General features: G+C 40.8%; 1 protein-coding gene across 4 annotated transcripts in view; it reads left to right on the top strand.

Moving 5' to 3' along the window:
- LOC139760256 (solute carrier family 23 member 1-like) overlaps positions 1–25,007 on the top strand; it is a 268,117-nt gene that overhangs the window by 87,901 nt on the left and 155,209 nt on the right. For all 4 annotated transcript variants that reach the window (XM_071683190.1, XM_071683188.1, XM_071683189.1 and 1 more), the window contains 4 exons: positions 10,174–10,376; positions 16,323–16,449; positions 16,645–16,765; positions 23,701–23,842. In XM_071683190.1, coding sequence (XP_071539291.1) covers positions 10,174–10,376; positions 16,323–16,449; positions 16,645–16,765; positions 23,701–23,842 — 593 coding nt within the window. The remainder of the gene's footprint in view (positions 1–10,173; positions 10,377–16,322; positions 16,450–16,644; positions 16,766–23,700; positions 23,843–25,007) is intronic.

The raw sequence follows: 25,007 nt of genomic DNA, 5'->3' as shown, positions 1-25,007 counted from the left end.
TTCAGTAAAGGGGGCGAAAATGGGGGGGTGATAAAAAATTTAGGGGTTTGATTTTGAAAGGAGAGGGGTTAATGGTATTTTAAAGGGTTTGTTGAATGTGTTTGAGGGGGATAGAGTGGAAATTATGGGGGTTTTTTGGTGAGGTGGTGTGCAAAGGGGGGGGGTTGGGGAAAATGTTTGGTAAACGAGAGGAGGTAGTGAAACTTTCAAGATAAAAACCCGGCAAGGCAGAAATTTTTGGATGGTTTTCCCATTGGAATTATTAAAAAAGGGGGTGACTGTATTTTGACGGGGTTGGTAAGGTTTTTTTTAAGGGGGTTTTATGAATGCTCATGGTGGGGTGCCCTGAATTGGGGAATCCCCGGTTGCAAATGCCATTGAAAAAAGGAAAAGGGGATAAATGGTGCTCCCAAAATTTCAGAGGTATAAGTTTGTTGAGTATTCCTGGAAAATTTTAAAAGGGAGGGTTTTTGATTGAGAGGGGGAAGGCATGTACAGGCATCGAATTTGGGGGAAAACCCGGTGGGGTTTTAAAAAGTGTAGAGGATGTGTGGATCAGGTGTTTGCTTTAAGAAATTTATGTGGAAATACTTAAAAAGCAAAAGGATTTGAAAGTAGGGATTTTAAGGATTTGGGAAGCATAAAGATGGGGTTGATAAAAGGGTTTCCCCTGTGGTGGTATTAAAAAAAAAAATTTGGGGTGGGAGGAAAGTTTTTGAAAACATGAAAAGTTTTTTTTCGGGATGTAAGGCATGTGTAATTAGGAAGAGAGGGAAAATGATTGGTTTCAGTGAATGTAGGGTTTTCGGCAGGGGTGTGTATGTCTCCCGGGGGTTTAATTTGTTTATGGTGGGGTTTTTAGGGAGGTAAAAGCAAGAGTTTCGGAAAGGGGCAAGTAGAAGTCCTTTTGGGGGTGAGAGGCTTGGGAAGTGGGGTCATTGTTGTTTGCTGATGATACAGGCTGGGGGGCTGATTCATGTGAGAAACTGCAGAAACCGTGACTGAGTTTGGAAAAGTGGGGAAGAAGAAAAATTAAAGTAAATGTGAATAAGAGCAAGGTTATTAGGTTTCAGTAGGGTTGAAAGGGGGAATAATTTGGAGGTGATTTGAATGGAAAAAAAACTGGAGGAATGAAGTGTTTTAGATACTGGGAGTGGATCTGGCCCGCGGAAGGGAAACCCTGGAAGCGGAAGTGGATCATGGGGTGGGGGAGGGGCGAAAATTTGGGAGCCCTTTAAAAATGTTGGAATCGAGAATTATCCCCCGGGAAAAAAAAAATGGGTAGTTTGAAAGGAATAGTGGTTTTTAAAAAATGTTGTATGGGCGGGCGTGGGCTATGGATAGAGTTGGCGCAGGGGATGGTGTGCGGAAAAGAGATGTTTGAGGAAAATGTGGTGGGGTGGTTGATGAGTGTAACGAAAGGGTAAGAGAGATGTGTGGAAATAAAAAAAGCGTGGTTGGAGGCAGAAGGGGTGTTTTGAAATGGTTTGGGACATGGAGAGTGGTGAGGAAAGATTGACCCAAAGGGGGTTAAGTGTCGGGTGGAGGAACGAGGAGAAGAGGGAACCCAAAAGGAGGGAAAGATGGGAGAAAAGGGTTTTGGTTTATCGGGGGTGAAATGAGGAGGGGGAAAGGAGGGGAAGGTGAGTGAATTGGAGCATGTGGATACAGGGGGTTTCGTGCTGTCTGGATTGAATCAGGGCATGTGAAGCGTTTGGGGGAAACCAGGGAAGCTGTGTAGGTATGTATATTTTCGTGTGTGGGGTGTATGTCATGTGTAGGGGGGGGGGGGCCCTTTCTTTCGTCTGTTTCCTTGCCTACCTCCAAAGCGGGGGACAGGGGAAAATATAAAAAAAAAAAATTTAAATAAAATATATTTTTATATATTATATATCTTTTTTTTTTTAAACTATTCGCCATTTCCCCCGTTTTTCCCGGTAGCATTTTAAAAACGAGGGCTGGGCCCTTTTAGGGAAAACCCCACCTGGGCCCTCTCTGTTCCTTTTTTTTGAAAAATTTAAAAAAAAAATGGAGGGGAGGATTTCAGCCCCCCCTCCTCCCCCTTTTTTGTCGCCCTTTTACGAACGCAGGGGTAGTGGGAAGTATTTTTTTCCCCTACCCAGGGAAAAAAAAAAAAATTTTTTATTTTAATTTTTTAAATTATTTATTTTTTTTTTTTTTTTTTACTTTGTCGCTTTCCCCCCGCGTTTGCGAGGTACGCAAGGGAAAAAGACGAAAAAAATTGCCCAACCCCGCCTCACATGTTTTACAAAGTCCCCCACACGCAAAAATTTCATACCTACACAGTTTCATGGTTTTCCCCCAAAGCCTCAAGCCTTTTTTCAACACTACACAGTCAACCCGGGGATACACACGCCCAATTCACTTATTCCTTGCCCCTTTCACCCTCCTGCTGTTCAGGCCCATCACACAAAAACTTTTTCACTCCATCTTTCCACCTCCAATTTGGTCTCCCTCTTCTCCTTGCTCCCTCCACCTCCGACACATATATCCTCTTGGTCAATCTTTCCTCACTCATCCTCTCCATGTGCCCAAACCACTTCAAAACACCCTCTTCTGCTCTCTCAACCACGCTCTTTTTATTTCCACACATCTCTCATACCCTTACGTTACTCACTCGATCAAACCACCTCACACCACACATTGTCCTCAAACATCTCATTTCCAGCACATCCACCCTCCTGCACACAACTCTATCCATAGCCCACGCCTCGCAACCATACAACATTGTTGGAACCACTATTCCTTCAAACATACCCATTTTTGCTTTCCGAGATAATGTTCTCGACTTCCACACATTCTTCAAGGCCCCCAGAATTTTCGCCCCCTCCCCCATCCTATGATCCACTTCCGCTTCCATGGTTCCATCCGCTGCCAGATCCACTCCCAGATATCTAAAACACTTCACTTCCTCCAGTTTTTCTCCATTCAAACTCACCTCCCAATTGACTTGACCCTCAACCCTACTGTACCTAATAACCTTGCTCTTATTCACATTTACTCTTAACTTTCTTCTTCCACACACTTTACCAAACTCAGTCACCAGCTTCTGCAGTTTCTCACATGAATCAGCCACCAGAGCTGTATCATCAGCGAACAACAACTGACTCACTTCCCAAGCTCTCTCATCCCCAACAGACTTCATACTTGCCCCTCTTTCCAAAACTCTTGCATTTACCTCCCTAACAACCCCATCCATAAACAAATTAAACAACCATGGAGACATCACACACCCCTGCCGCAAACCTACATTCACTGAGAACCAATCACTTTCCTCTCTTCCTACACGTACACATGCCTTACATCCTCGATATATATATATATGAAGAGGGTGGTGAGAGTTAGTGAGCTTGGGAAGGAGACTTGTGTGAGGAAGTACCAGGAGAGAATGAGTACAGAATGGAAAAAGGTGAGAACAATGGAAGTAAGGGGAGTGGGGGAGGAATGGGATGTATTTAGGGAATCAGTGATGGATTGCGCAAAAGATGCTTGTGGCATGAGAAGAGTGGGAGATGGGTTGATTAGAAAGGGTAGTGAGTGGTGGGATGAAGAAGTAAGAGTATTAGTGAAAGAGAAGAGAGAGGCATTTGGACGATTTTTGCAGGGAAAAAATGCAATTGAGTGGGAGATGTATAAAAGAAAGAGACAGGAGGTCAAGAGAAAGGTGCAAGAGGTGAAAAAAAGGGCAAATGAGAGTTGGGGTGAGAGAGTATCATTAAATTTTAGGGAGAATAAAAAGATGTTCTGGAAGGAGGTAAATAAAGTGCGTAAGACAAGGGAGCAAATGGGAACTTCAGTGAAGGGCGCAAATGGGGAGGTGATAACAAGTAGTGGTGATGTGAGAAGGAGATGGAGTGAGTATTTTGAAGGTTTGTTGAATGTGTTTGATGATATAGTGGCAGATATAGGGTGTTTTGGTCGAGGTGGTGTGCAAAGTGAGAGGGTTAGGGAAAATGATTTGGTAAACAGAGAAGAGGTAGTAAAAGCTTTGCGGAAGATGAAAGCCGGCAAGGCAGCAGGTTTGGATGGTATTGCAGTGGAATTTATTAAAAAAGGGGGTGACTGTATTGTTGACTGGTTGGTAAGGTTATTTAATGTATGTATGACTCATGGTGAGGTGCCTGAGGATTGGCGGAATGCGTGCATAGTGCCATTGTACAAAGGCAAAGGGGATAAGAGTGAGTGCTCAAATTACAGAGGTATAAGTTTGTTGAGTATCCCTGGTAAATTATATGGGAGGGTATTGATTGAGAGGGTGAAGGCATGTACAGAGCATCAGATTGGGGAAGAGCAGTGTGGTTTCAGAAGTGGTAGAGGATGTGTGGATCAGGTGTTTGCTTTGAAGAATGTATGTGAGAAATACTTAGAAAAGCAAATGGATTTGTATGTAGCATTTATGGATCTGGAGAAGGCATATGATAGAGTTGATAGAGATGCTCTGTGGAAGGTATTAAGAATATATGGTGTGGGAGGCAAGTTGTTAGAAGCAGTGAAAAGTTTTTATCGAGGATGTAAGGCATGTGTACGTGTAGGAAGAGAGGAAAGTGATTGGTTCTCAGTGAATGTAGGTTTGCGGCAGGGGTGTGTGATGTCTCCATGGTTGTTTAATTTGTTTATGGATGGGGTTGTTAGGGAGGTGAATGCAAGAGTTTTGGAAAGAGGGGCAAGTATGAAGTCTGTTGGGGATGAGAGAGCTTGGGAAGCGAGTCAGTTGTTGTTCGCTGATGATACAGCGCTGGTGGCTGATTCATGTGAGAAACTGCAGAAGCTGGTGACTGAGTTTGGTAAAGTGTGTGAAAGAAGAAAGTTAAGAGTAAATGTGAATAAGAGCAAGGTTATTAGGTACAGTAGGGTTGAGGGTCAAGTCAATTGGGAGGTGAGTTTGAATGGAGAAAAACTGGAGGAAGTAAAGTGTTTTAGATATCTGGGAGTGGATCTGGCAGCGGATGGAACCATGGAAGCGGAAGTGGATCATAGGATGGGGGAGGGGGCGAAAATTCTTGGAGCCTTGAAGAATGTGTGGAAGTTGAGAACATTATCTCGGAAAGCAAAAATGGGTATGTTTGAAGGAATAGTGGTTCCAACAATGTTGTATGGTTGCGAGGCGTGGGCTATGGATAGAGTGGTGCGCAGGAGGATGGATGTGCTGGAAATGAGATGTTTGAGGACAATGTGTGGTGTGAGGTGGTTTGATCGAGTAAGTAACGTAAGGGTGAGAGAGATGTGTGGAAATAAAAAGAGCGTGGTTGAGAGAGCAGAAGAGGGTGTTTTGAAATGGTTTGGGCACATGGAGAGAATGAGTGAGGAAAGATTGACCAAGAGGATATATGTGTCGGAGGTGGAGGGAACGAGGAGAAGAGGGAGACCAAATTGGAGGTGGAAAGATGGAGTGAAAAAGATTTTGTGTGATCGGGGACTGAACATGCAGGAGGGTGAAAGGAGGGCAAGGAATAGAGTGAATTGGAGCGATGTGGTATACCGGGGTTGACGTGCTGTCAGTGGATTGAATCAGGGCATGTGAAGCGTCTGGGGTAAACCATGGAAAGCTGTGTAGGTATGTATATTTGCGTGTGTGGACGTATGTATATACATGTGTATGGGGGTGGGTTGGGCCATTTTCTTTCGTCTGTTTCCTTGCGCTACCTCGCAAACGCGGGAGACAGCGACAAAGGAAAAAAAAAAAATATATATATATATATATATATATATATATATATATTTTATTTTGCTTTGTCGCTGTCTCCCGCGTTTGCGAGGTAGCGCAAGGAAACAGACGAAAGAAATGGCCCAACCCACCCCCATACACAATGTATATACATACACGTCCACACACGCAAGTATACATACCTATACATCTCAATGTACACATATATATACACACACAGACACATACATTTATACCCATGCACACAATTCACACTGTCTGCCTTTATTCATTCCCATCGCCACCTCGCCACACATGGAATACCATCCCCTTCCCCCCTCATGTGTGTGAGGTAGCACTAGGAAAAGACAACAAAGGCCCCATTCGTTCACACTCAGTCTCTAGCTGTCATGTAATAATGCCCGAAACCACAGCTCCCTTTCCACATCCAGGCCCCACACAACTTTCCATGGTTTACCCCAGATGCTTCACATGCCCTGATTCAATCCACTGACAGCACGTCAACCCTGGTATACCACATCGATCCAATTCACTCTATTCCTTGCCCGCCTTTCTCCCTCCTGCATGTTCAGGCCCCGATCACACAAAATCTTTTTCACTCCATCATTCCACCTCCAATTTGGTCTCCCACTTCTCCTCGTTCCCTCCACCTCCGACACATATATCCTCTTGGTCAATCTTTCCTCACTCATTCTCTCCATGTGCCCAAACCATTTCAAAACACCCTCTTCTGCTCTCTCAACCATGCTCTTTTTATTTCCACACATCTCTCTTACCCTTACTTTACTTACTCGATCAAACCACCTCACACCACATATTGTCCTCAAACATCTCATTTCCAGCACATCCACCCTCCTGCGCACAACTCCATCCATAGCCCATGCCTCGCAACCATACAAAATTGTTGGAAGCACTATTCCTTCAAACATAGCCATTTTTGCTTTCCGAGATAATGTTCTCGACTTTGTGATCGGGGCCTGAACATGCAGGAGGGTGAAAGGAGGGCAAGGAATAGAGTGAATTGGAGCGATGTGGTATACCGGGGTTGACGTGCTGTCAGTGGATTGAATCAAGGCATGTGTATGGGGGTGGGTTGGGCCATTTCTTTCGTCTGTTTCCTTGCGCTACCTCGCAAACGCGGGAGACAGCGACAAAGAAAAAAAAAAAAAAATATATATATATATATATATATATATATATATATATATATATATATAGTTGAGAGTAAATGTGAATAAGAGCAAGGTTATTAGGTACAGTAGGGGTGAGGGTCAAGTCAATTGGGAGGTGAGTTTGAATGGAGAAAAACTGGAGGAAGTGAAGTGTTTTAGATATCTGGGAGTGGATCTGTCAGCGGATGGAACCATGGAAGCGGAAGTGGATCATAGGGTGGGGGAGGGGGCGAAAATTTTGGGAGCCTTGAAAAATGTGTGGAAGTCGAGAACATTATCTCGGAAAGCAAAAATGGGTATGTTTGAGGGAATAGCGGTTCCAACAATGTTGTATGGTTGCGAGGCGTGGGCTATGGATAGAGATGTGCGCAGGAGGATGGATGTGCTGGAAATGAGATGTTTGAGGACAATGTGTGGTGTGAGGTGGTTTGATCGAGTAAGTAACGTAAGGGTAAGAGAGATGTGTGGAAATAAAAAGAGCGTGGTTGAGAGAGCAGAAGAGGGTGTTTTGAAATGGTTTGGGCACATGGAGAGAATGAGTGAGGAGAGATTGACCAAGAGGATATATGTGTCGGAGGTGGAGGGAACGAGGAGAAGAGGGAGACCAAATTGGAGGTGGAAAGATGGAGTGAAAAAGATTTTGTGTGATCGGGGCCTGAACATGCAGGAGGGTGAAAGGAGGGCAAGGAATAGAGTGAATTGGAGTCATGTGGTATACAGGGGTTGACGTGCTGTCAGTGGATTGAATCAAGGCATGTGAAGCGTCTGGGGTAAACCATGGAAAGCTGTGTAGGTATGTATATTTGCGTGTGTGGACGTGTGTATGTACATGTGTATGGGGGGGGGGGTTGGGCCATTTGTTTCGTCTGTTTCCTTGCGCTACCTCGCAAACGCGGGAGACAGCGACAAAGTAAAAAAAAAAAAAAAAAAAAAAATATATATATATATATATATATATATATATATATATATATATATATATATATATATATATATGTTTAATTTGTTTATAGATGAGGTTGTTAGGGAGGTGAATGCAAGAGTTTTGGAAAGAGGGGCAAGTATGCAGTCTGTTGTGGATGACAGAGCTTGGGAAGTAAGTCAGTTCTTGTTCGCTGATGATACAGTGCTGGTGGTTAATTCATGTGAGAAACTGCAGAAGCTGGTGACTGAGTTTGGTAGAGTGTGTGAAAGAAGAAAGTTGAGAGTAAATGTAAATAAGAGCAAGGTTATTAGTTACGGTAGGGTTGAGGGACAAGTCACTTGGGAGGTAAGTTTGAATGGAGAAAAACAGGAGGAAGTGAAGTGTTTTAGATATCTTGGAGTGGATTTGGCAGCGGATGGAACGATGGAAGCAGAAGTGAATCATAGGGTGGGGAAGGGGCGAAAGTTCTGGGAGCGTTGAAGAATGTATGGAAGTCAAGATCATTATTTTGAAAAGCAAAAGTGGGTATGTTTGAAGGAATAGTGGTTCCAACAATGTTATATGGTTGTGAGAAGTGGGCTATAGACAGAGTGGCGCGGAAGAGGGTGGATGTGCTGGAAATGAGACGTTTGAGGACAACATGTGGTGTGAGGTGGTTTGATCGAGTAAGTAATGAAAGGGTGAGAGAGATGTCCGGTACTAAAAATAGTGTGGTTAAGAGAGCAGAAGAGGGTGTTTTAAAATGGTTTGGTCACATAGAGAGAATGAGTGAGGAAAGATTGACAAAGAGGATATATGTCTCAGAGGTGAGGGAACGAGAAGTGGGAGACCAAATTGGAGGTGGAAAGATGGAGTGAAAGAGATTCTGAGTGATCAGGGCCTAAACATGCAGGAGAGTGTAAGGCGTGGAAGTGCAAGGAATAGAGTGAATTGGAACGATGTGGTATACCGTGGTCGATGTGCTGTCAGTGGATTGAACCAGGGCATGTGAAGTGTCTGGGGTAAACCATGGAAAGTTTTGTGGGGCCTGGATGTGGAAAGGGAGCTGTGGTTTTCCACTTCCAGGCCCCACAAAACTTTCCATGGTTTACCCCAGATGCTTCACATGCCCTGGTTCAATCCATTGACAGCACGTCAACTCCGGTATACCATATCGTTCCAATTTACTCTATTCCTTGCGCACCTTTCACTCTTCTGCATGTTCAGGCCCCGATTGCTCAAAATCTGTTTCACTCCATCCTTCCACCTCTAGTTTGGTCTCCCACTTCTCCTCGTTCCCACCACCTCTGACAGGTATATCCTCTTTGTCAATCTTTCCTCACTCCATTCCTGTAGCCACCCCGCCACACATGAAATGGTACCCCCTCCCCTGTGCGCATGCAAGGTAACGCTAGGAAAAGACACGCTCAGTCTCTAGTTGTCATGTGTAATGCATCGAAACCATAGCTCCCTTTCCACATCTAGGCCCCACAAAACTTTCCATGGTTTACCCTAGACGCTTCACATGCCGTGGTTCAATCCATTTATTATTATACTTAATTGCTGTTTCATGTGTCAGTGAGGTAGCGCAAGGAAACAGACGAAGAATGTCCCAACCCCTCATATACACATATATATATACATAAATGCCCATACACATATACATACACAGACACATACATATATACACATGTACATATACTTTCTGCCTTCACCCATTCCCATAGCCACCCCACCATACAGGAAATAGCATTCCCCCTCCAGTGAGGTAGCACCAGGAAAAGACAAAAAAGGCCACATTCGTTCACACTTAATCTCTAGCTGTCATGTATAATGCACTGAAACCACAGCTTCCTATCCACATCCATACAAGTATGAATATGTACATAAGTATGTGATGTTCACATATGTGTATGTATATGTTGATATGTATATGTGTGTATGTGGGTATTTATGTATATATATGTGTATATGATTGCATACACAGACGAATGGGCCATTCTTCCTTTGTTTCCTGGTGCTACCTCACTCCCTGCATGACTCCTTCTTCTGTTTCCCCTTTTAGAAAGTTCAAATACAAGGAGGGGAGGGTTTCTAGCCCCTGCTCCCTATCATATGCCCTCTCCAGATCCATAAATGCTACATACAAATCCATGGGTTTTTCTAAGTATTTTTCACATGCATTCTTCAAAGCAAACACCTGATCCACACATCTTCTACCACTTCTGAAGCCACATTGCTCTTGTCCAATCTGAGAGAGAGAGAGAGAGAGAGAGAGAGAGAGAGAGAGAGAGAGAGAGAGAGAGAGAGAGAGAGAGAGAGAGGGGAAATATAAGTACCATCCTTTCTGTGAATGTTTTGGTATTTATATATGGTTTTTATATACTGTAAATTATGCCTTCTTTGTTCAGGTTACCTATTGTGCAAGGTGGTACCTTCAGCTTCCTTGTTCCCACCATAGCCATTCTATCCACCTCCTTTGAATCTTGTGACAAGATTCCACTGCTCAACATGACTATGGCAGAGCGAGAGGAGGTGTGGCAGGTCCGCATGAGGGAGATCCAGGGTGCCATTGCTGTTTCTGCCATCTTTCAAGTCATTGTTGGGTTCACAGGTAAGTTTCAAGTCCCTAGTAAGAGAACTTAGGCAAGTAGAATATGTGAACTAAATCTGTGAGTGCTGTGCAGTGCCTGTATGTAATACGGATTACATCAAAAGAACCATAGCATCCCCATAGAGTACATTTGCTTACCAAGAGCAGGTCACTCATTTTCATAATGCATAACTTTATTCTCACTCATCTTCAGTATGAATTTTTTAACTAATGTCTCTGATTTATTCTTTATATGTGTTCATATCATATTGTTCTTCTTGTAGCTCCATCCATTAGCAAAGCAAATGGAAAAATTTTACCACCCAAATTGGCTTATCTATATTGTCTCTTACCACAGCAGTATAGTGGTGACTTTGATACCATGAACACTGTAGTCTTCAAAGTAACATAAATTTCAACCTAATAAAACACTTTCCATTTTGTATAGAGCTTATGCTTACTCAATTTATATAAATTTATATAAATCTTTAAATGTTATAGTTATACTTAGGGTAATTAACCCTTCTGGGACAGCAGATTTCTAAAAATGTATACCCAAAGATGGCAGAATCATTGCAATACTTTAAAGAGTGAAAAACAAGTATTTTAAGCATTTTAACCAATGCCAGTCATATAAACCTTGCCACATTGATGATTAGACCTTGCTGCACCACAAAGGTCCATTAATCTTCCTGCCATCTTCATGAGGGTATACTGAGTGACCCCAGCATATGATCCTTCCTTTAATTTAACAGCTTGTTCTTTGAAATTGGGTGTTTCTTAAGTAGTATGTTCATAATCACTCCATGGTGTATTGACATGAGTAAATAAGATAGTTTTCTGTTTTCATTAGCTGAACAACAGATAATCTTGTTTGTTTACAATGCATAGTATGGTTAGGACCTGGGTGGAGGGTAATTGAGCCTTGCTGGTATCTATTCATGCCTTTTGATAAGTAAAGGAAGTAAGACATCCTTCAAACAGTCAAAAGAAATTATGCCAAAAGCATTACGCACATTATGAAAGTTTTAGATGACATTCCAGTAAAATCAGGGGATAAGGATAACAAAATAAGTCTTAGGTTTCCTTGTAAAACTAAAGTACATTTTAAGAGATTCATCTTCACTAGCTTATGAAGAGCCTTACCATTGAGATTTTAACTTCTCTCTCTGTCTGTCTCAGGAACTGCTCATGACTTAGTTGGAACAGTAATCTCATTATCATCCCCCATACTAGCCTCTGCTCAATATAGTATTTCTTTCTAACTTGCTGATTTCACCTTTCTCAGTTGGTGACCATTAGTATTCGTATTTTCTTTATATGTAGGTCCTGAATATATTCATCAATTTTCTGTCTTATGTGGTGAAAGTTCACTTTATCACTCGTCTCATTCCTCCCGTTACTTGTCCTTGCTTAGTGCACTGATGAAGCTTCAACAAATGTGCTGCAGCATATGAAGGCTAGGAATAGAGATGATAATTGCTGTCTCTATTATCATTTTTAGCTAATTATGCTATGTGCATGGCAACTATTAATTGGTCATTTGCATTATCAGTGGTCATTTGCCCGTAAGCTTATGGGGTGCTCTAATTCTGTTAGTGTAATTAATCAGCTTCCTACCGTATACCTTATCAGGTATGCTGATATTTATAATTTCTCTGGAATTTTTTTTTTATTTCAGTCACCTGGAAGACTGTCACATTTATATACTCATATTTTTATTTGTTTATTTATTATACTTTGTCGCTGTCTTCCGTGTTATCGAGGTAGCGCAAGGAAACAGACGAAAGAATAGCCCAACCCACCCACATGCACATGTATATGCATAAACGCCCACACATGCACATATACATACCTATACATTTCTACGTATACATACATAAATATATACATATATAGACATGTACATATTCATACTTGCTGCCTTGTCCATTCCTGTCGCCACCCCGCCGCACATGAAATGGCACCCCCCTCTCCCTGCGTGCGTGCAAGGTAGTGCTAGGAAAAGACTCAGTCTCTAGCTGTCATGTGTAATGCACTGAAACCACAGCTCCCTTTCCACATCCATGCCCCACAAAACTTTCTATGGTTTACCCCAGACTCTTCACATGCCCTGGTTCAATCCTTTGACAGCACATCGACCCTGGTATACCACTTTGTTCCAGTTCAGTCTATTCCTTGCACACCTTTCACCCTCCTATATGTTCAGGCCCCGATCGTTTAAAATCTTTTTTCACTCCATCCTTCCACCTCCAATTTGCTCTCCCACTTCTCCTCGTTCCCTCCACCTCTGATACATATATCCTCTTTGTCAATCTTTCCTTGCCCATTCTCTCCATGTGACCAAACCATTTCAGTACACCCTCTTCTGCTCTCTCAACCTCATTCTTTTTATTACCACACATCTCTCTTACCCTTTCATTACTAACTTGATCAAAACCACCTCACACCACATATTGTCCTCAAACATCTCATTTCCAACACATCCACCCTCGTTCGCACAACCCTCTCTATAGCCCATGCCTCGGAGCCATATAACATTGTTAGAACCACAATTCTTCAGACATACCCATTTTTGCTTTCTGAGATAATGTTCTCGCCTTCCACACATTCTTCAATGCTCCCAGAATCCTCCCTCCCTCCCCCACCCTGTGACTCACTTCTGCTTCCATATTTACTTTCCATATCTATTTAGCTGTAGCTTTAATTCACTTTTTAGAATTTCATTCAGCATTTCATGTCATTTCTTTAGTTGCATTATTAGTGTTTTTATCTCCTTTGCAGTCTCTCTATTTTCCAGAACTTTCAAGACCTCTAATTCATCTGGAGCAGTACATTACTTACTTATTCATACCCTGCCATTTCTAGTAAGTTTTTTGAATTACTCCAGACTTTCTTGTACAAACTTTTTTCTTTGTCACAGGCAATCTTTCAGGCTTGTCTTTTACACCTTGCATATGACAGATAGTTGTGCACCAATAGATAGTGTTTGACAGAGGACGTTGGGTATGAGACCACAAATATTGCAGAAATGGAAAGAAAAAGCCAGTTTTATGAGTTGCGTTGATACAGATGGAAAGGGTCCCAAAATAGCTTGTTATCCTTCCTTAGATTTTCACTTATTACATTTCTAAGGTCTTTGTTTCCTTCCATTATTCATATATATACACTGATTTTTTTTTCATGAGTAGATACTCTACATTATTTATCCTTCCATTCATCCAATTTTTGGGATAGTCAGTTTCCGTCTACCTTCTTTCATTCATTGATCAACTTTATTAAATCATTCCACCATCCTGATCTACTGTCACCACAATCTTTTCTTACAAGCACACCATAGTAATACAACTTTGACATAGTGGTATCACTAGTCTAGGAGAACTAAATATGTGAGGGTCACCTGAATTGCCATCAAGCATCTGGAACTCACTTCATCTGTGTTGATACAGCTTCTGAGACTAGCTTTTTCTCTCCATTTCAGAAGTATTTGTGGCCCCAAGCCCAATCTCACTCTGTCACATACTGTCTGACTTGTGTGTGTGACCTCACTGAAATTGAACTTTACAAGGCTGTCTTTTTCCCTTGTCTGATACGTCTCTAACTATAATTTTAAATTTGTTTCTGCTTCAGGGTTGGTGCTTGTGCTTTCTATCTATCTATTCTATTATACTTTGTTGCTGTCTCCTGCATTAGCGAGGTTGCGCAAGGAAACAGACGAAAGAATGGCCCAACCCATCCACATACACATACATACACACCCGCACATGCACTTATATATACCTATACATTTCAGTCTATACATACATATACATACACAGACATATACATATATATATACATGTACATATTCATACTTGCTACCTTTATTCATTCCTGTCGCCACCCCACCACACATGAAATAGCATCCCCTTTCCCCCACGAGGTAGCACAAGGAAAAGACAAAAGGCCACATCCATTCACACTCAGCCTCCAGCTGTCATGTGTAATGCACCGAAACCACAGCTCCCTTTCCACATCCAGGCCCCACAACACTTTCCATGGTTTACCCCAGATGCTTCACATGCCCTGGTTCAGTCCATTGACAGCACGTCGACCCTGGTATACCACATCGTTCCAATTCACTCTATTCCTTGCATGCCTTTCACCCTCCTGTATGTTCAGTCCCTGATCACTCAAAATTTTTTTCACTCCATCTTTCCACCTCCAATTTGGTCTCCCACTTCTCCTTGTTCCCTCCACCTCTGACACATATATCCTCTCTGTCAATCTTTCCTCACTCATCCTCTCCATGTGACCAAACCATTTCAGTACACCCTCTTCTGCTTTCTCAACCACACTCTTTTTATTACCACACATCTCTCTTACCCTTTCATTACTTACTTGATCAAACCACCTCACACCACATATTGTCCTCAAACATTTCATTTCTAACACATCCACCCTCCTCTGCACAACCTTATCCGTAGCCCACGCCTCGCAACCATATAACATTGTTGGAACCACTATTCCTTCAAACATACCCAATTTTTCTCTCCAAGATAACGTTCTTGCCTTCAACACATTGTTCAACGCTCCCAGAACGTTTGCTCCCTCCCCCACCCTGTGACTCACTTCCACTTCCATGGTTCCATCCATTGCCAAATCCACTCTCAGATATCTAAAACACTTCACTTCCTCCAGTTTTTCTCCATTCAAACTTCCCTCCCAGTTGACTTGTCCCTCAACCCTACTGAACCTAATAACCTTGCTCTTATTCACATTTACTCTCAGCTTTCTTTCACACACTTTACCAGACTCAGTCACCAGCTTCTGCAGTTTCTCACCCGAATCAGCCACCAGTGCTGTATCATCAGCAAACAACTTACTTACTTACTTCCCAACCCCTCTCATTGTGTTTTCTGTCATACAACAACACACATTCTTGTTGGTTGAATGTTGTCTGCCAACTTTGAAGCCATTTTGCTCAGTTTTTTTATACTCTTTATAGCTGCTTTCATGTTTCATTTATTTACCTCTCAGTTTCTACATTTACAACTTTTTGACTACATGACCTTCTGGCACAAATCATTGGCGTCTTCACATTCATGAACTGAAATTCTCTTTGCAGATTTCAGTATACACTACTTATTGGCGTTGTTGTACTGTGGGTGATCCTGATGGAGTTATGGCATTTTCTTTTTCCCTCCTAGAAGAGATATTTGAATGCAGTTATCATGACCACTCCTTCCACAAACTCCACCTTATTTTTACCTCTGAACCCTCCGTCTCTACATACACTTGTTTTGTCCACCGTAGAGGCCCCTCTGCCTTAACCTATCTCTGTTGCTTCCAGTTGTTCACATGGACCCACAGTTCTTCCCCTCAAAATGCAAACTCTGGCAATTAGGGAGAGTTCATTGGTCATCCTTGCATGTCTATTATACCATACTAAGTTTCCTTGGGACCAGTATTGCATTGTCAGTAGGATCTCCCAGCCTTCACACTTATTAACCATATAGCTGAGGTCATCTTGGCTGGAATTAAGTCCAGGGTGATTGAATTTAGCTGGGTTGAATGTTTTACTTATGTTCATTACAATCTTTAGGTGTCCCATCTCATGTGCTCATTCCTTGGTCTTTGTTTTACATTTGTCTGGATTCAGTCTACTTCTGTTCCTTCCCAGTCTCCAAAATAGAAATTAAAGCCTCTATTTCATCTAATTGTTGGCTTGAGATTCTAAAGGTTTTTCAAGATTGACTGATTGATTGATTGTATTGAGTTTGGAATGTCATTAATCATTAAGGAGATTGCATTTTATTGTAGGTTAATCAAGTATAGTAATTACTTGGGGACACTGAATAATGAATTTTTGTATGATTAGACAATTAATCATCCTTCAAAAATGTCTCATTATGTATTAAATAGAATAACAAATGTTCTGTTGGTCCACTGGCCAACAGAGGACTGAATCTTTTTTTATCTTTTTAGGAATTATTGGCTTCCTTCTGAAGTGGATTACTCCCCTTGCCATTGTCCCTACAGTAGCACTGGTAGGACTCTCACTTTTTGATGTGGCAGCATCCAAAGCAGCAGAAAACTGGGGTGTTTCTTTCATGTAAGTTTTGGTAGAAATTTCTTTTAGTTTTATAGTTAAATGTCAAACAGGATTATGGAATGTGTAAATTGGTTGAGATCTGAGTTGTGTGATCATTAATGAAACCCACATCAGATACTGATTCTTGCATATTATTTTAAGATACCTTGTAAGGTTTTTATGATACCTCTCTTTTTCTCCCACCCTTTCTCCCAGGACAATGGCATTGATGATCCTGTTTTCACAGTACCTGCGAAATGTAGCTCTTCCCATTCCCACCTACAAGAAAGCTTCTGGCACTGGCTTCTCTCGGATCTACATCTTCAAGCTCTTCCCGGTAGGATAGATGTCTTTTGAAGCAAAATGTCCATTATTTTGGCAATTTTCACCTAGATAAAACCATAGAAGTGTCTCTAGATACTGTGTCATAGATTATCTGAAATTTTAGAAATATAAGCAAATTTGGATCCTTCAGGCCATTGCCTGTTTGCCTCTGCAGGCGAATGACAGAATGGCATTGTTTTTTGTTTTTTCATCTTCAAAACTCCCATATTTGTAGCACAACATTATTGCTTAGCAAATTTTCTTGATGTTTGACCCCAGTAGCCAGGGATGAATAATTGGCAGCTGTGTATTGGTGTTTGTTGTCATGCATCTAGTAACTTCCTACTCATAGAGGATGTGATATAATAATGTCTAATATTTTCCAAAAAGTAAATCAGCCAAGCAGTTAGCAATTTCTATTCTGCCAAAGGGATGGAGGAATTATTGACAGTTGTATACCATATAGGAGTTAATTGCCATGCATCTTCTGCTTCCTCAGCTTATATACATACAGACAGGACTGCTTTTTTTTTATAGAGATTTATATTCATTGCTGTCCTCCAGTTTATTTCTCTCCTACTAGATGACTGATTTTCAATCTAGGTGCAGAAGATATCTCCTTGGGATGCCACAAAAGTTTTCATTCATAATGATAACTTTTTCAAGCATTTCCTGCATGAGGAAGGGAGCACCATGAACAAATGACTGTACCTGAGAGATGAAAAAAATCCTCCCTTAGTTCCCTCTTCTGACCCACCTTTTAGAAAGTAATACAGGAGAGAAGGATATCTAGCACCCACCCCTCGTAGATGCTTTTTGTGATATGCAGGGAATATGTGGACAGTATTCTTTCTCCCCTATCCCCAGGAGTAAGATTATCATAAGATACCATATTTTTCTCTTACATAAGAGCAGAAATTTGGCAGTTTTCCTGTTTTTGCTCTATATTATGTTCCTTTTTTCATGTGAAGAAAATCCCTTAGTGTCAAATTGGTGAAATTTAAGGAATTTAACAGTCTCTGTGCTTTACTGTTCTTTTCCATTTACATGTTTTATTAAACTTTGATACATTTCCCATCAAATTATGTGATGACACTTAAGCAAGGTGCCACATTACATGTGTAATACTGCTACAGGTACACCACTGATTTTCCAGCACTCTCAGGTTCCAAAGCCTTGTTGGATTAACCATTTTGCCAGACCAACCGTGGTTACTTATTAATAATTCATCAACACACTTCTAACCCACTAATTATACATCTCCCATGTGTCTAAGGTATACCATGGACTGCTAGAAATTCAAATTAAACAAATATTAAATGTTTGAGCTCCCTAAGATGGTAAGTTTGTTCTTAGATTGTTTGAATCCAGTGGCGTATATTGGGTATGGCAGGTAGGGCAGGTACCCTGGGCACCACTTGAAGGGGGGGTGCCAGTGTTGTAATGGCATCCTGGATCCAGACAATTATTTGGATCTTAAAGATTTAGATTTCTTGACCATGAAAACATATCGTTGGCATTTTGAATCACATTCATATCATTATTAGTTCAATAGCTATTCACAAATATTGATATTTCCATAATGGCGTCCTAGATCCAGACAATGATTCAGATCACTCCCAAAATGTAATCAATTGGTCCTTGTGTTATTTCTGACTTTCCCTGAAACTTTCAACAAAATTTGTTCATAACTTTTGTTGAAAGTTGCTTACAGACAAACAAACACACTGAAAACAGTCTCCTTGGCGGAAGTATTTTATTTATTTATTTTTTATTTTGCTTTGTCACTGTCTGCCGCGTTAGCGAGGTAGTGCAAGGAAACAGACGAAAGAATGTCCCAACCCACCCACATACACATGTATATACATACACGTCCACACATGCAAATATACATACCTATACATCTCAGCGTATACATATATATACACACAGAGACATATACATATATACTCATGTACATAATTCATACTGTCTGCCTTTATTCATTCCCATTGCCACCTCGCCACACATGAAATAACAACCCCTTCCCCCCTCGTGTGTGCGAGGTAGCACTAGGAAAAGACAACAAAGGCCCCATTCGTTCACACTCAGTCTCTAGCTGTCATGTAATAATGCACCGAAACCACAGCTCCCTTTCCACATCCAGGCCCCACAGAACTTTCCATGGTTTACCCCAGACGCTTCACATACCCTGGTTCAATCCATTGACAGCACGTCAACCATGGTATACCACATTGTTCCAATTCACTCTATTCCTTGCCTGCCTTTCACCCTCCTGCATGTTCAGGCCCCCAATCCCTCAAAATCTTTTTCACTTCATCTTTCTACCTCCAATTTGGTCTCCCACTTCTCGTTCCCTCCACCTCTGACACATATATCCTCTTGGTCAATCTTTCCTCACTCATTCTCTCCATGTGACCAAACCATTTCAAAACACCCTCTTCTGCTCTCTCAACCACACTCTTTTTATTTCCACACATCTCTCTTACCCTTACATTACTTACTCGTTCAAACCACCTCACACCACATATTTTCCTCAAACATCTCATTTCCAGCACATCCACCCTCCTGCGCACAACTCTATCCATAGCCCACGCCTCGCAACCATACAACATTGTTGGAACCACTATTCCTTCATTCCTTCAAACATACCCATTTTTCCTTTCCGAGATAATGTTCTCGACTTCCACACATTCTTCAAGGCTCCCAGAATTTTCGCCCCCTCCCCCACCCTATGATTCATATCGCTTCCATGGTTCCATCCGCTGCCAAATCCATTCCCAGATATCTAAAACACTTCACTTCCTCCAGTTTTTCTCCATTCAAACTTACCTCCCAATTGACTTGACCCTCAACCCTACTGTACCTAATAACCTTGCTCTTATTCACATTTACTCTTAACTTTCTTCTTTCACACACTTTACCAAACTCAGTCACCAGCTTCTGCAGTTTCTCACATGAATCAGCCACCAGCGCTGTCTCATTAGCGAACAACAACTGACTCACTTCCCAAGCTCTCTCATGCACAACAGACTGCACACTTGCCCCTCTTTCCAAAACCCTTGCATTCACCTCCGTAACAACCCCATCCATAAACAAATTAAACAACCATGGAGACATCACACACCCCTGCCGCAAACCTACATTCACTGAGAACCAATCACTTTCCTCCCTTCCTACACGTACACGTGCCTTACATCCTCGATAAAACTTTTCACTGCTTCTAACAGCTTGCCTCCCACACCATATACTCTTAATACCTTCCACAGAGCATCTCTATCAACTCTATCATATACCTTCTCTAGATCCAAACATATGGTGTCATATGTTTGGACAGGAGCGCATTTTCAGTGCTTGCCATAGGCGCTATTTCCCCTAGATATGCCCCTGTTTGAATCCTGTGGGGTCTTCTTTGTCTTCTGTTGTCAGTGTTTTCCTAGGTGTGCATCGCTAGAATAATGCAGTTTTGTATGCATTATACACCTGCTCGGGACCGAGATGCTCGTCAGCTACAAGTTTCATAAATTCGTCCACATACTCGACAGCTCCTTCGTGGTTTGCAGACTGTTTTTCTCCACACACTTTATTCATGGAAATTCCATGATGCTTCTCGAATCTTTGGAGCCATCCTTCACTATAATCACGCTCGTGTAATTTAAGTTTTTTATGGAACAACTTAGCTTGGTCCATTATCATGCTACCTGACAAGTCCACTCCAATGCTCTTGAAACCATTCCATCATCACTCGATCATGCTCAGTACTCTTACTATTTTTCATAGTTTTTCTAATCGTCATTTGCTTCTTGGAATCGCTGTCTGCATAAAATTTCAATATTTTCTCCCTTTGCTTCTTTATACCATAAACAGTTGATGAACCAATACTGGAGATGTCGCACAGCTTACACACCGAAACACCATGTTCCATTTTTTTCAACAGTTCTACTTTATCTTGGATCGATATGGATTGGTGTTTATGTTTGACACCACGACTGGCACTCTTATATGTCTTAGAAGCCATAGTTAGGGTTAGATTTAAGCAAAATAAGCTAAGAATCTCCCAGAATTGCAGTATCACCACCGAGTGCAGTGTAAAGAATGTAAATAAGTGTGCCATAGCTACACACAACGCCATCTGTGGCCGCCAAGTAAACTAGTCTGGTGGCCATGGTAATTTCAAGTTCCCCACGCAATTTTGTCCAGACTAAAAGAGATGTCGAACCATCAGTTGCTGGAAAATGGGTGGTGTACCTGTGGTGAACATCATGACTTGCTTTAGGAGTATTATAATAAGAAAATATGTAGTGAAAAAAGATCATTGTGGATAATTGTATTGAGAAGAGAAAATATGATTACAGTATTGAAGATGATGTGACAGTCAGAGGTGGAAATGTTTGAGAAAAAGATGTCTAATTTTACAGTTAGCAAGACATAAGCATCTGAGAAAACCAAGAAAATTTATCACTTTCACATGGGGTTCACTTGGTGCAGTGATGAACTTGATCCTGTTTGAGAATGTCTTGTCTTTGAAGAAAAATTGTCTGATGAGGCATTGGTACCTAGCAGCTAAAGAGACACTTCCCTATGAAACATAGATATCAGTTGGACATACCCAAGGACTACTTCAGGAGACTGTTGTATGGTGGAAAACAGCAGACCTTGAATTATGCTAAGAAAAGTAAAAACTTAATGCAAAAGACAAGAGGCCAGCTACTGTATTAAGAAGCAGAACTGTTTGCTAGGAATAGAACCTAATTGCCAAGAAATAAATCCTCCCTGGACAGTGTTTGAAAACGGAGAAAAGAAGGTGAAACAAAATTTTTCTCATTGACAGTACCTTCAGCAGATAGATTCATGGTTTTTAGCTGGCATTAAGGGTAATATTTACAAGATTAAAAGAATACAAAGTGAAATGTATTTACTCAAGTGGATGATTCGACAGATATTAGTGGGAAGGTTCAATTATTGGTGTTTATTAATCACTCTGATGATGGTGAAAAAGCAGAACAGGTTTTTTGTCACAGCTTAAAGAAATCAGTTATTTTCATATGGAAATTCTGTGCATGAACTTCCACAGATAGTGTTCCTTCAGTAGCTGAGTCATTAAAAGGATTTGTGACTTTAGGAATAAGATAAATTGTTGATAATTATTCTTTAAAAACATTAGAACATGACTTCAAAACTGTGCTAGACAAAATTGTGAAAATTCTGAGCTACATTGAAAGCAGACCATCTTAGTCATGCTCATTTTTATCAACTTTTTAAGAAATTTGTTCTAATTTTAAGGGAAAGAAATTCATATTTTCATAACTCTTGAGAATTTTAAGTGAAAGAATTTCATATTTTCTTAGCTCCTGAGAATTTTAAGTGAAAGAAATACATATTTTCTTAACTGTTGAGATGAAAGAACAGTGTTTCCTTTTACTGGGTGGCAAAACTTTTTCTGCTAAGTTATCGTACCTCTTAGATGATTATGAGCTTTTAAACAAAGAAACTAGACTGTAGTATGTACGATAAGAGCAGAAATATCCTGTCTTCTTTTGTTAAGATCAATGATTTGAAAGAGAAGTAAAGAATTTGGAAAGTGATAGTGAAAGAGGGCACTGATGGCTTGCAAGCATCTCAAAACGCTGGAAAAGAAAATAAGCTGGTACTTTCCAAGAACTGCATAAACACACGACTGAAACTAATTGAAGATTCCTTTCATTGAAGCTACATTAAACCAATTGCATCATTGTCTCACAGGGGAAGAGGAGTTAACTGAAATTCTCACTGATGGCACTTTGAAGTTAAAGCACTTAGAAATGGCTCCTAACGTATTTTGGACACAGATTAAAGATGAATGCCCTTAAATAGGGAATTAGGCTTTTGTAATCTTGCTTCAGTTTTTCTCTTCTTTAGCTAGAGTTCTCCACACTCATGAACATAAAGAGAGCCAAAAAAGGGAAGATTATAAATGTTCAATCAATCAATCAGTTTATCTATCTATCTATGTCTGTATCTATCTATCTCTATATATCTCTGATACCCTTTCCCTCTGGGAACCCCCTCAAGGGGGTGGCCATGGCAAAAGAGTCTTCATAACTGGTGAACTCCACTTCTGCTTCTTAGTGTTTCACCCATAACAGACCACTGACACGGCAGCTCTAATGCAAAGTTGCCAGCGGCTCCTACTAAATGTTCCTACCAACTATTAGTACCTACTATGTCTACCTATGTTCCAGCCTGTTACTTCTACCTGATGCTACCTAATGTTTGTCCAAAATTCCAAGATATGAAAAGGATGTTTTTGGTCTTCATACATATTTGCCTTTTCCCACATCAGCAAGTTAGTGTCAAGAACAAAGGATTAACCCTTAGAGGGAAAATCCTCTCTTGGCCCCATTCTCTGTTCTTTCTTTTCAAAATGTTAAAACTGGAGGGGAGGATTTCCAGATTTTAAGATTGTATTTGTATTTGCAGCATTAGAAGTTTCTTTGAATTGACTGACAGCTGAAATTGCAGCAAGTGGTTACATGAACACACACTTTTTCAAAGACATATGGATTCCATTTCACCATTGTAATTAAAACCATGGCTGTCATATACCTTCTTGACACAGTGATAATCATGGAAATGGATTAGGGATGCTACAAAGTATGATATATGAGTTTAGGGTGCCATTAGTGAAAAAAAGTTGAAAATCACTGTTCCAGGTATTTAGTTATTTTTCTCATATTTGCTCTCTCCCTTCCACTTTTTTGCACACTCCCTTATTCCTTTTGATCTCTTCCCTTCCACACACTTGTTTATCAATCTTTCCAAATTCATATGATATTACTGTGTACTCTGTGCTTCTTCCTTTTGTGCTGTTTCCAACACCCTCCCTATTTATGGTCATCTTCAGCCCTTTGTGCTTCTTGTAGTAGATTCAGCTTATTTTATTACTAACACCTTTCCTTCTCTTTCCAGGTGTTGCTGGCAATCGTGTTGTCATGGGGATTGTGTGCCATTCTAACAGCAGCAGGCGTTTTACCTGAGGGGAGCAAAGCTCGGACAGATCTAACCACAAACCTCCTGAACAACTCACCATGGATCAGGGTTCCCTATCCAGGTGTGTATTGAGTGGGTCATATGTTCTTCTGTTGTCATTTACAAGACTTCTAGAGGTAACCACAACTGTGACCCACAGTTGATACCTGTTCTCAGGCAGATAGTCATTTATTTCCTCCTGTCAATCTTTTGATATGCATAAAACCTTGATTATATGCTCCATGTTTCATAAACAAATTGGCATTGCCAGTGGTGAGCAGTTCTTTGAAAGATGCAAAGAAAAAGCAACAAGAGATCATACCAAGGAACTGCATAAAAAGACGTAGAGTAGTACTATTAGAGCACTCCAATAGAATTGTAGATGAATGAATTAAGATAAGCTGTGAATTCTGTCACTTTACAGAAGTTATGAAAGAGTGAATGAAAGTAAAAAAGTTGAAAAGCTGTACATGTGTAGAACTGGATTCTTGCTTATGACAAATAAATAACTATACATATGTAGAGGAAATATTCTTAAAATTGTTTACAGCAGAATATGCATCTTGGGTTTGGTCACTTCACTTCAAGAAAAAAAAAAGATCAAATGGAGAAGATCCAGAGCAGGGCAAAAGAGTTGGTTCATGAAGTTAGAAACTGAATTGTATTGAAAGATCAGAGGCTACAGATTTGCCCAGCATGGAAGAGAAGAGAATGAGGGACTGAAAAATGCAGAGAAAGATAAATAAAATGAAATAGCTAGAAACGAATCAAACACCTTGTTAAAAACATAAAGAAAAGTATGTCTACATATGGATCATTGGATTAAGCTAAATGATGAACTGTGAATGCATGTAGCATATATAAGCTTTAGGAGTTATTTAATAATAGAGATTTAAGAGATGGGCCTCTATAAGTGTAGAACTCTTAGCTGTGTAACTCAGTGCCTTTATTGTATTTATTGTACAGATGGGAAATTACATGCACAAATGTATGTAAAAATCTTGCCAGAAGGTATGCACTCCTCCCTAAATAGGTTTACAAGTGCAAAGGTCATTAGGGAAGTGAAAAACATGTAGGATTACAGAGTTTCAAGTTGGCCTGATACACAGTTAATGAAGTTCAACCCAAGTACATTTGAATAATTGAGGATGGGTCGCAGTGAAAGAAAGCCGCAATGTGAATATCATATATGAGGAATAAATTCAAGGTATCTGTGTGTGAGAGATATTTGGGAGTCCATGTTGTTC

Source organism: Panulirus ornatus, chromosome 36 (genome assembly GCF_036320965.1).
Source record: "Panulirus ornatus isolate Po-2019 chromosome 36, ASM3632096v1, whole genome shotgun sequence".
Taxonomy (NCBI): domain Eukaryota; kingdom Metazoa; phylum Arthropoda; class Malacostraca; order Decapoda; family Palinuridae; genus Panulirus; species Panulirus ornatus.
Note: the sequence above shows the minus strand (reverse complement) of the source record. Positions and strands in the feature narration are given on the sequence as shown.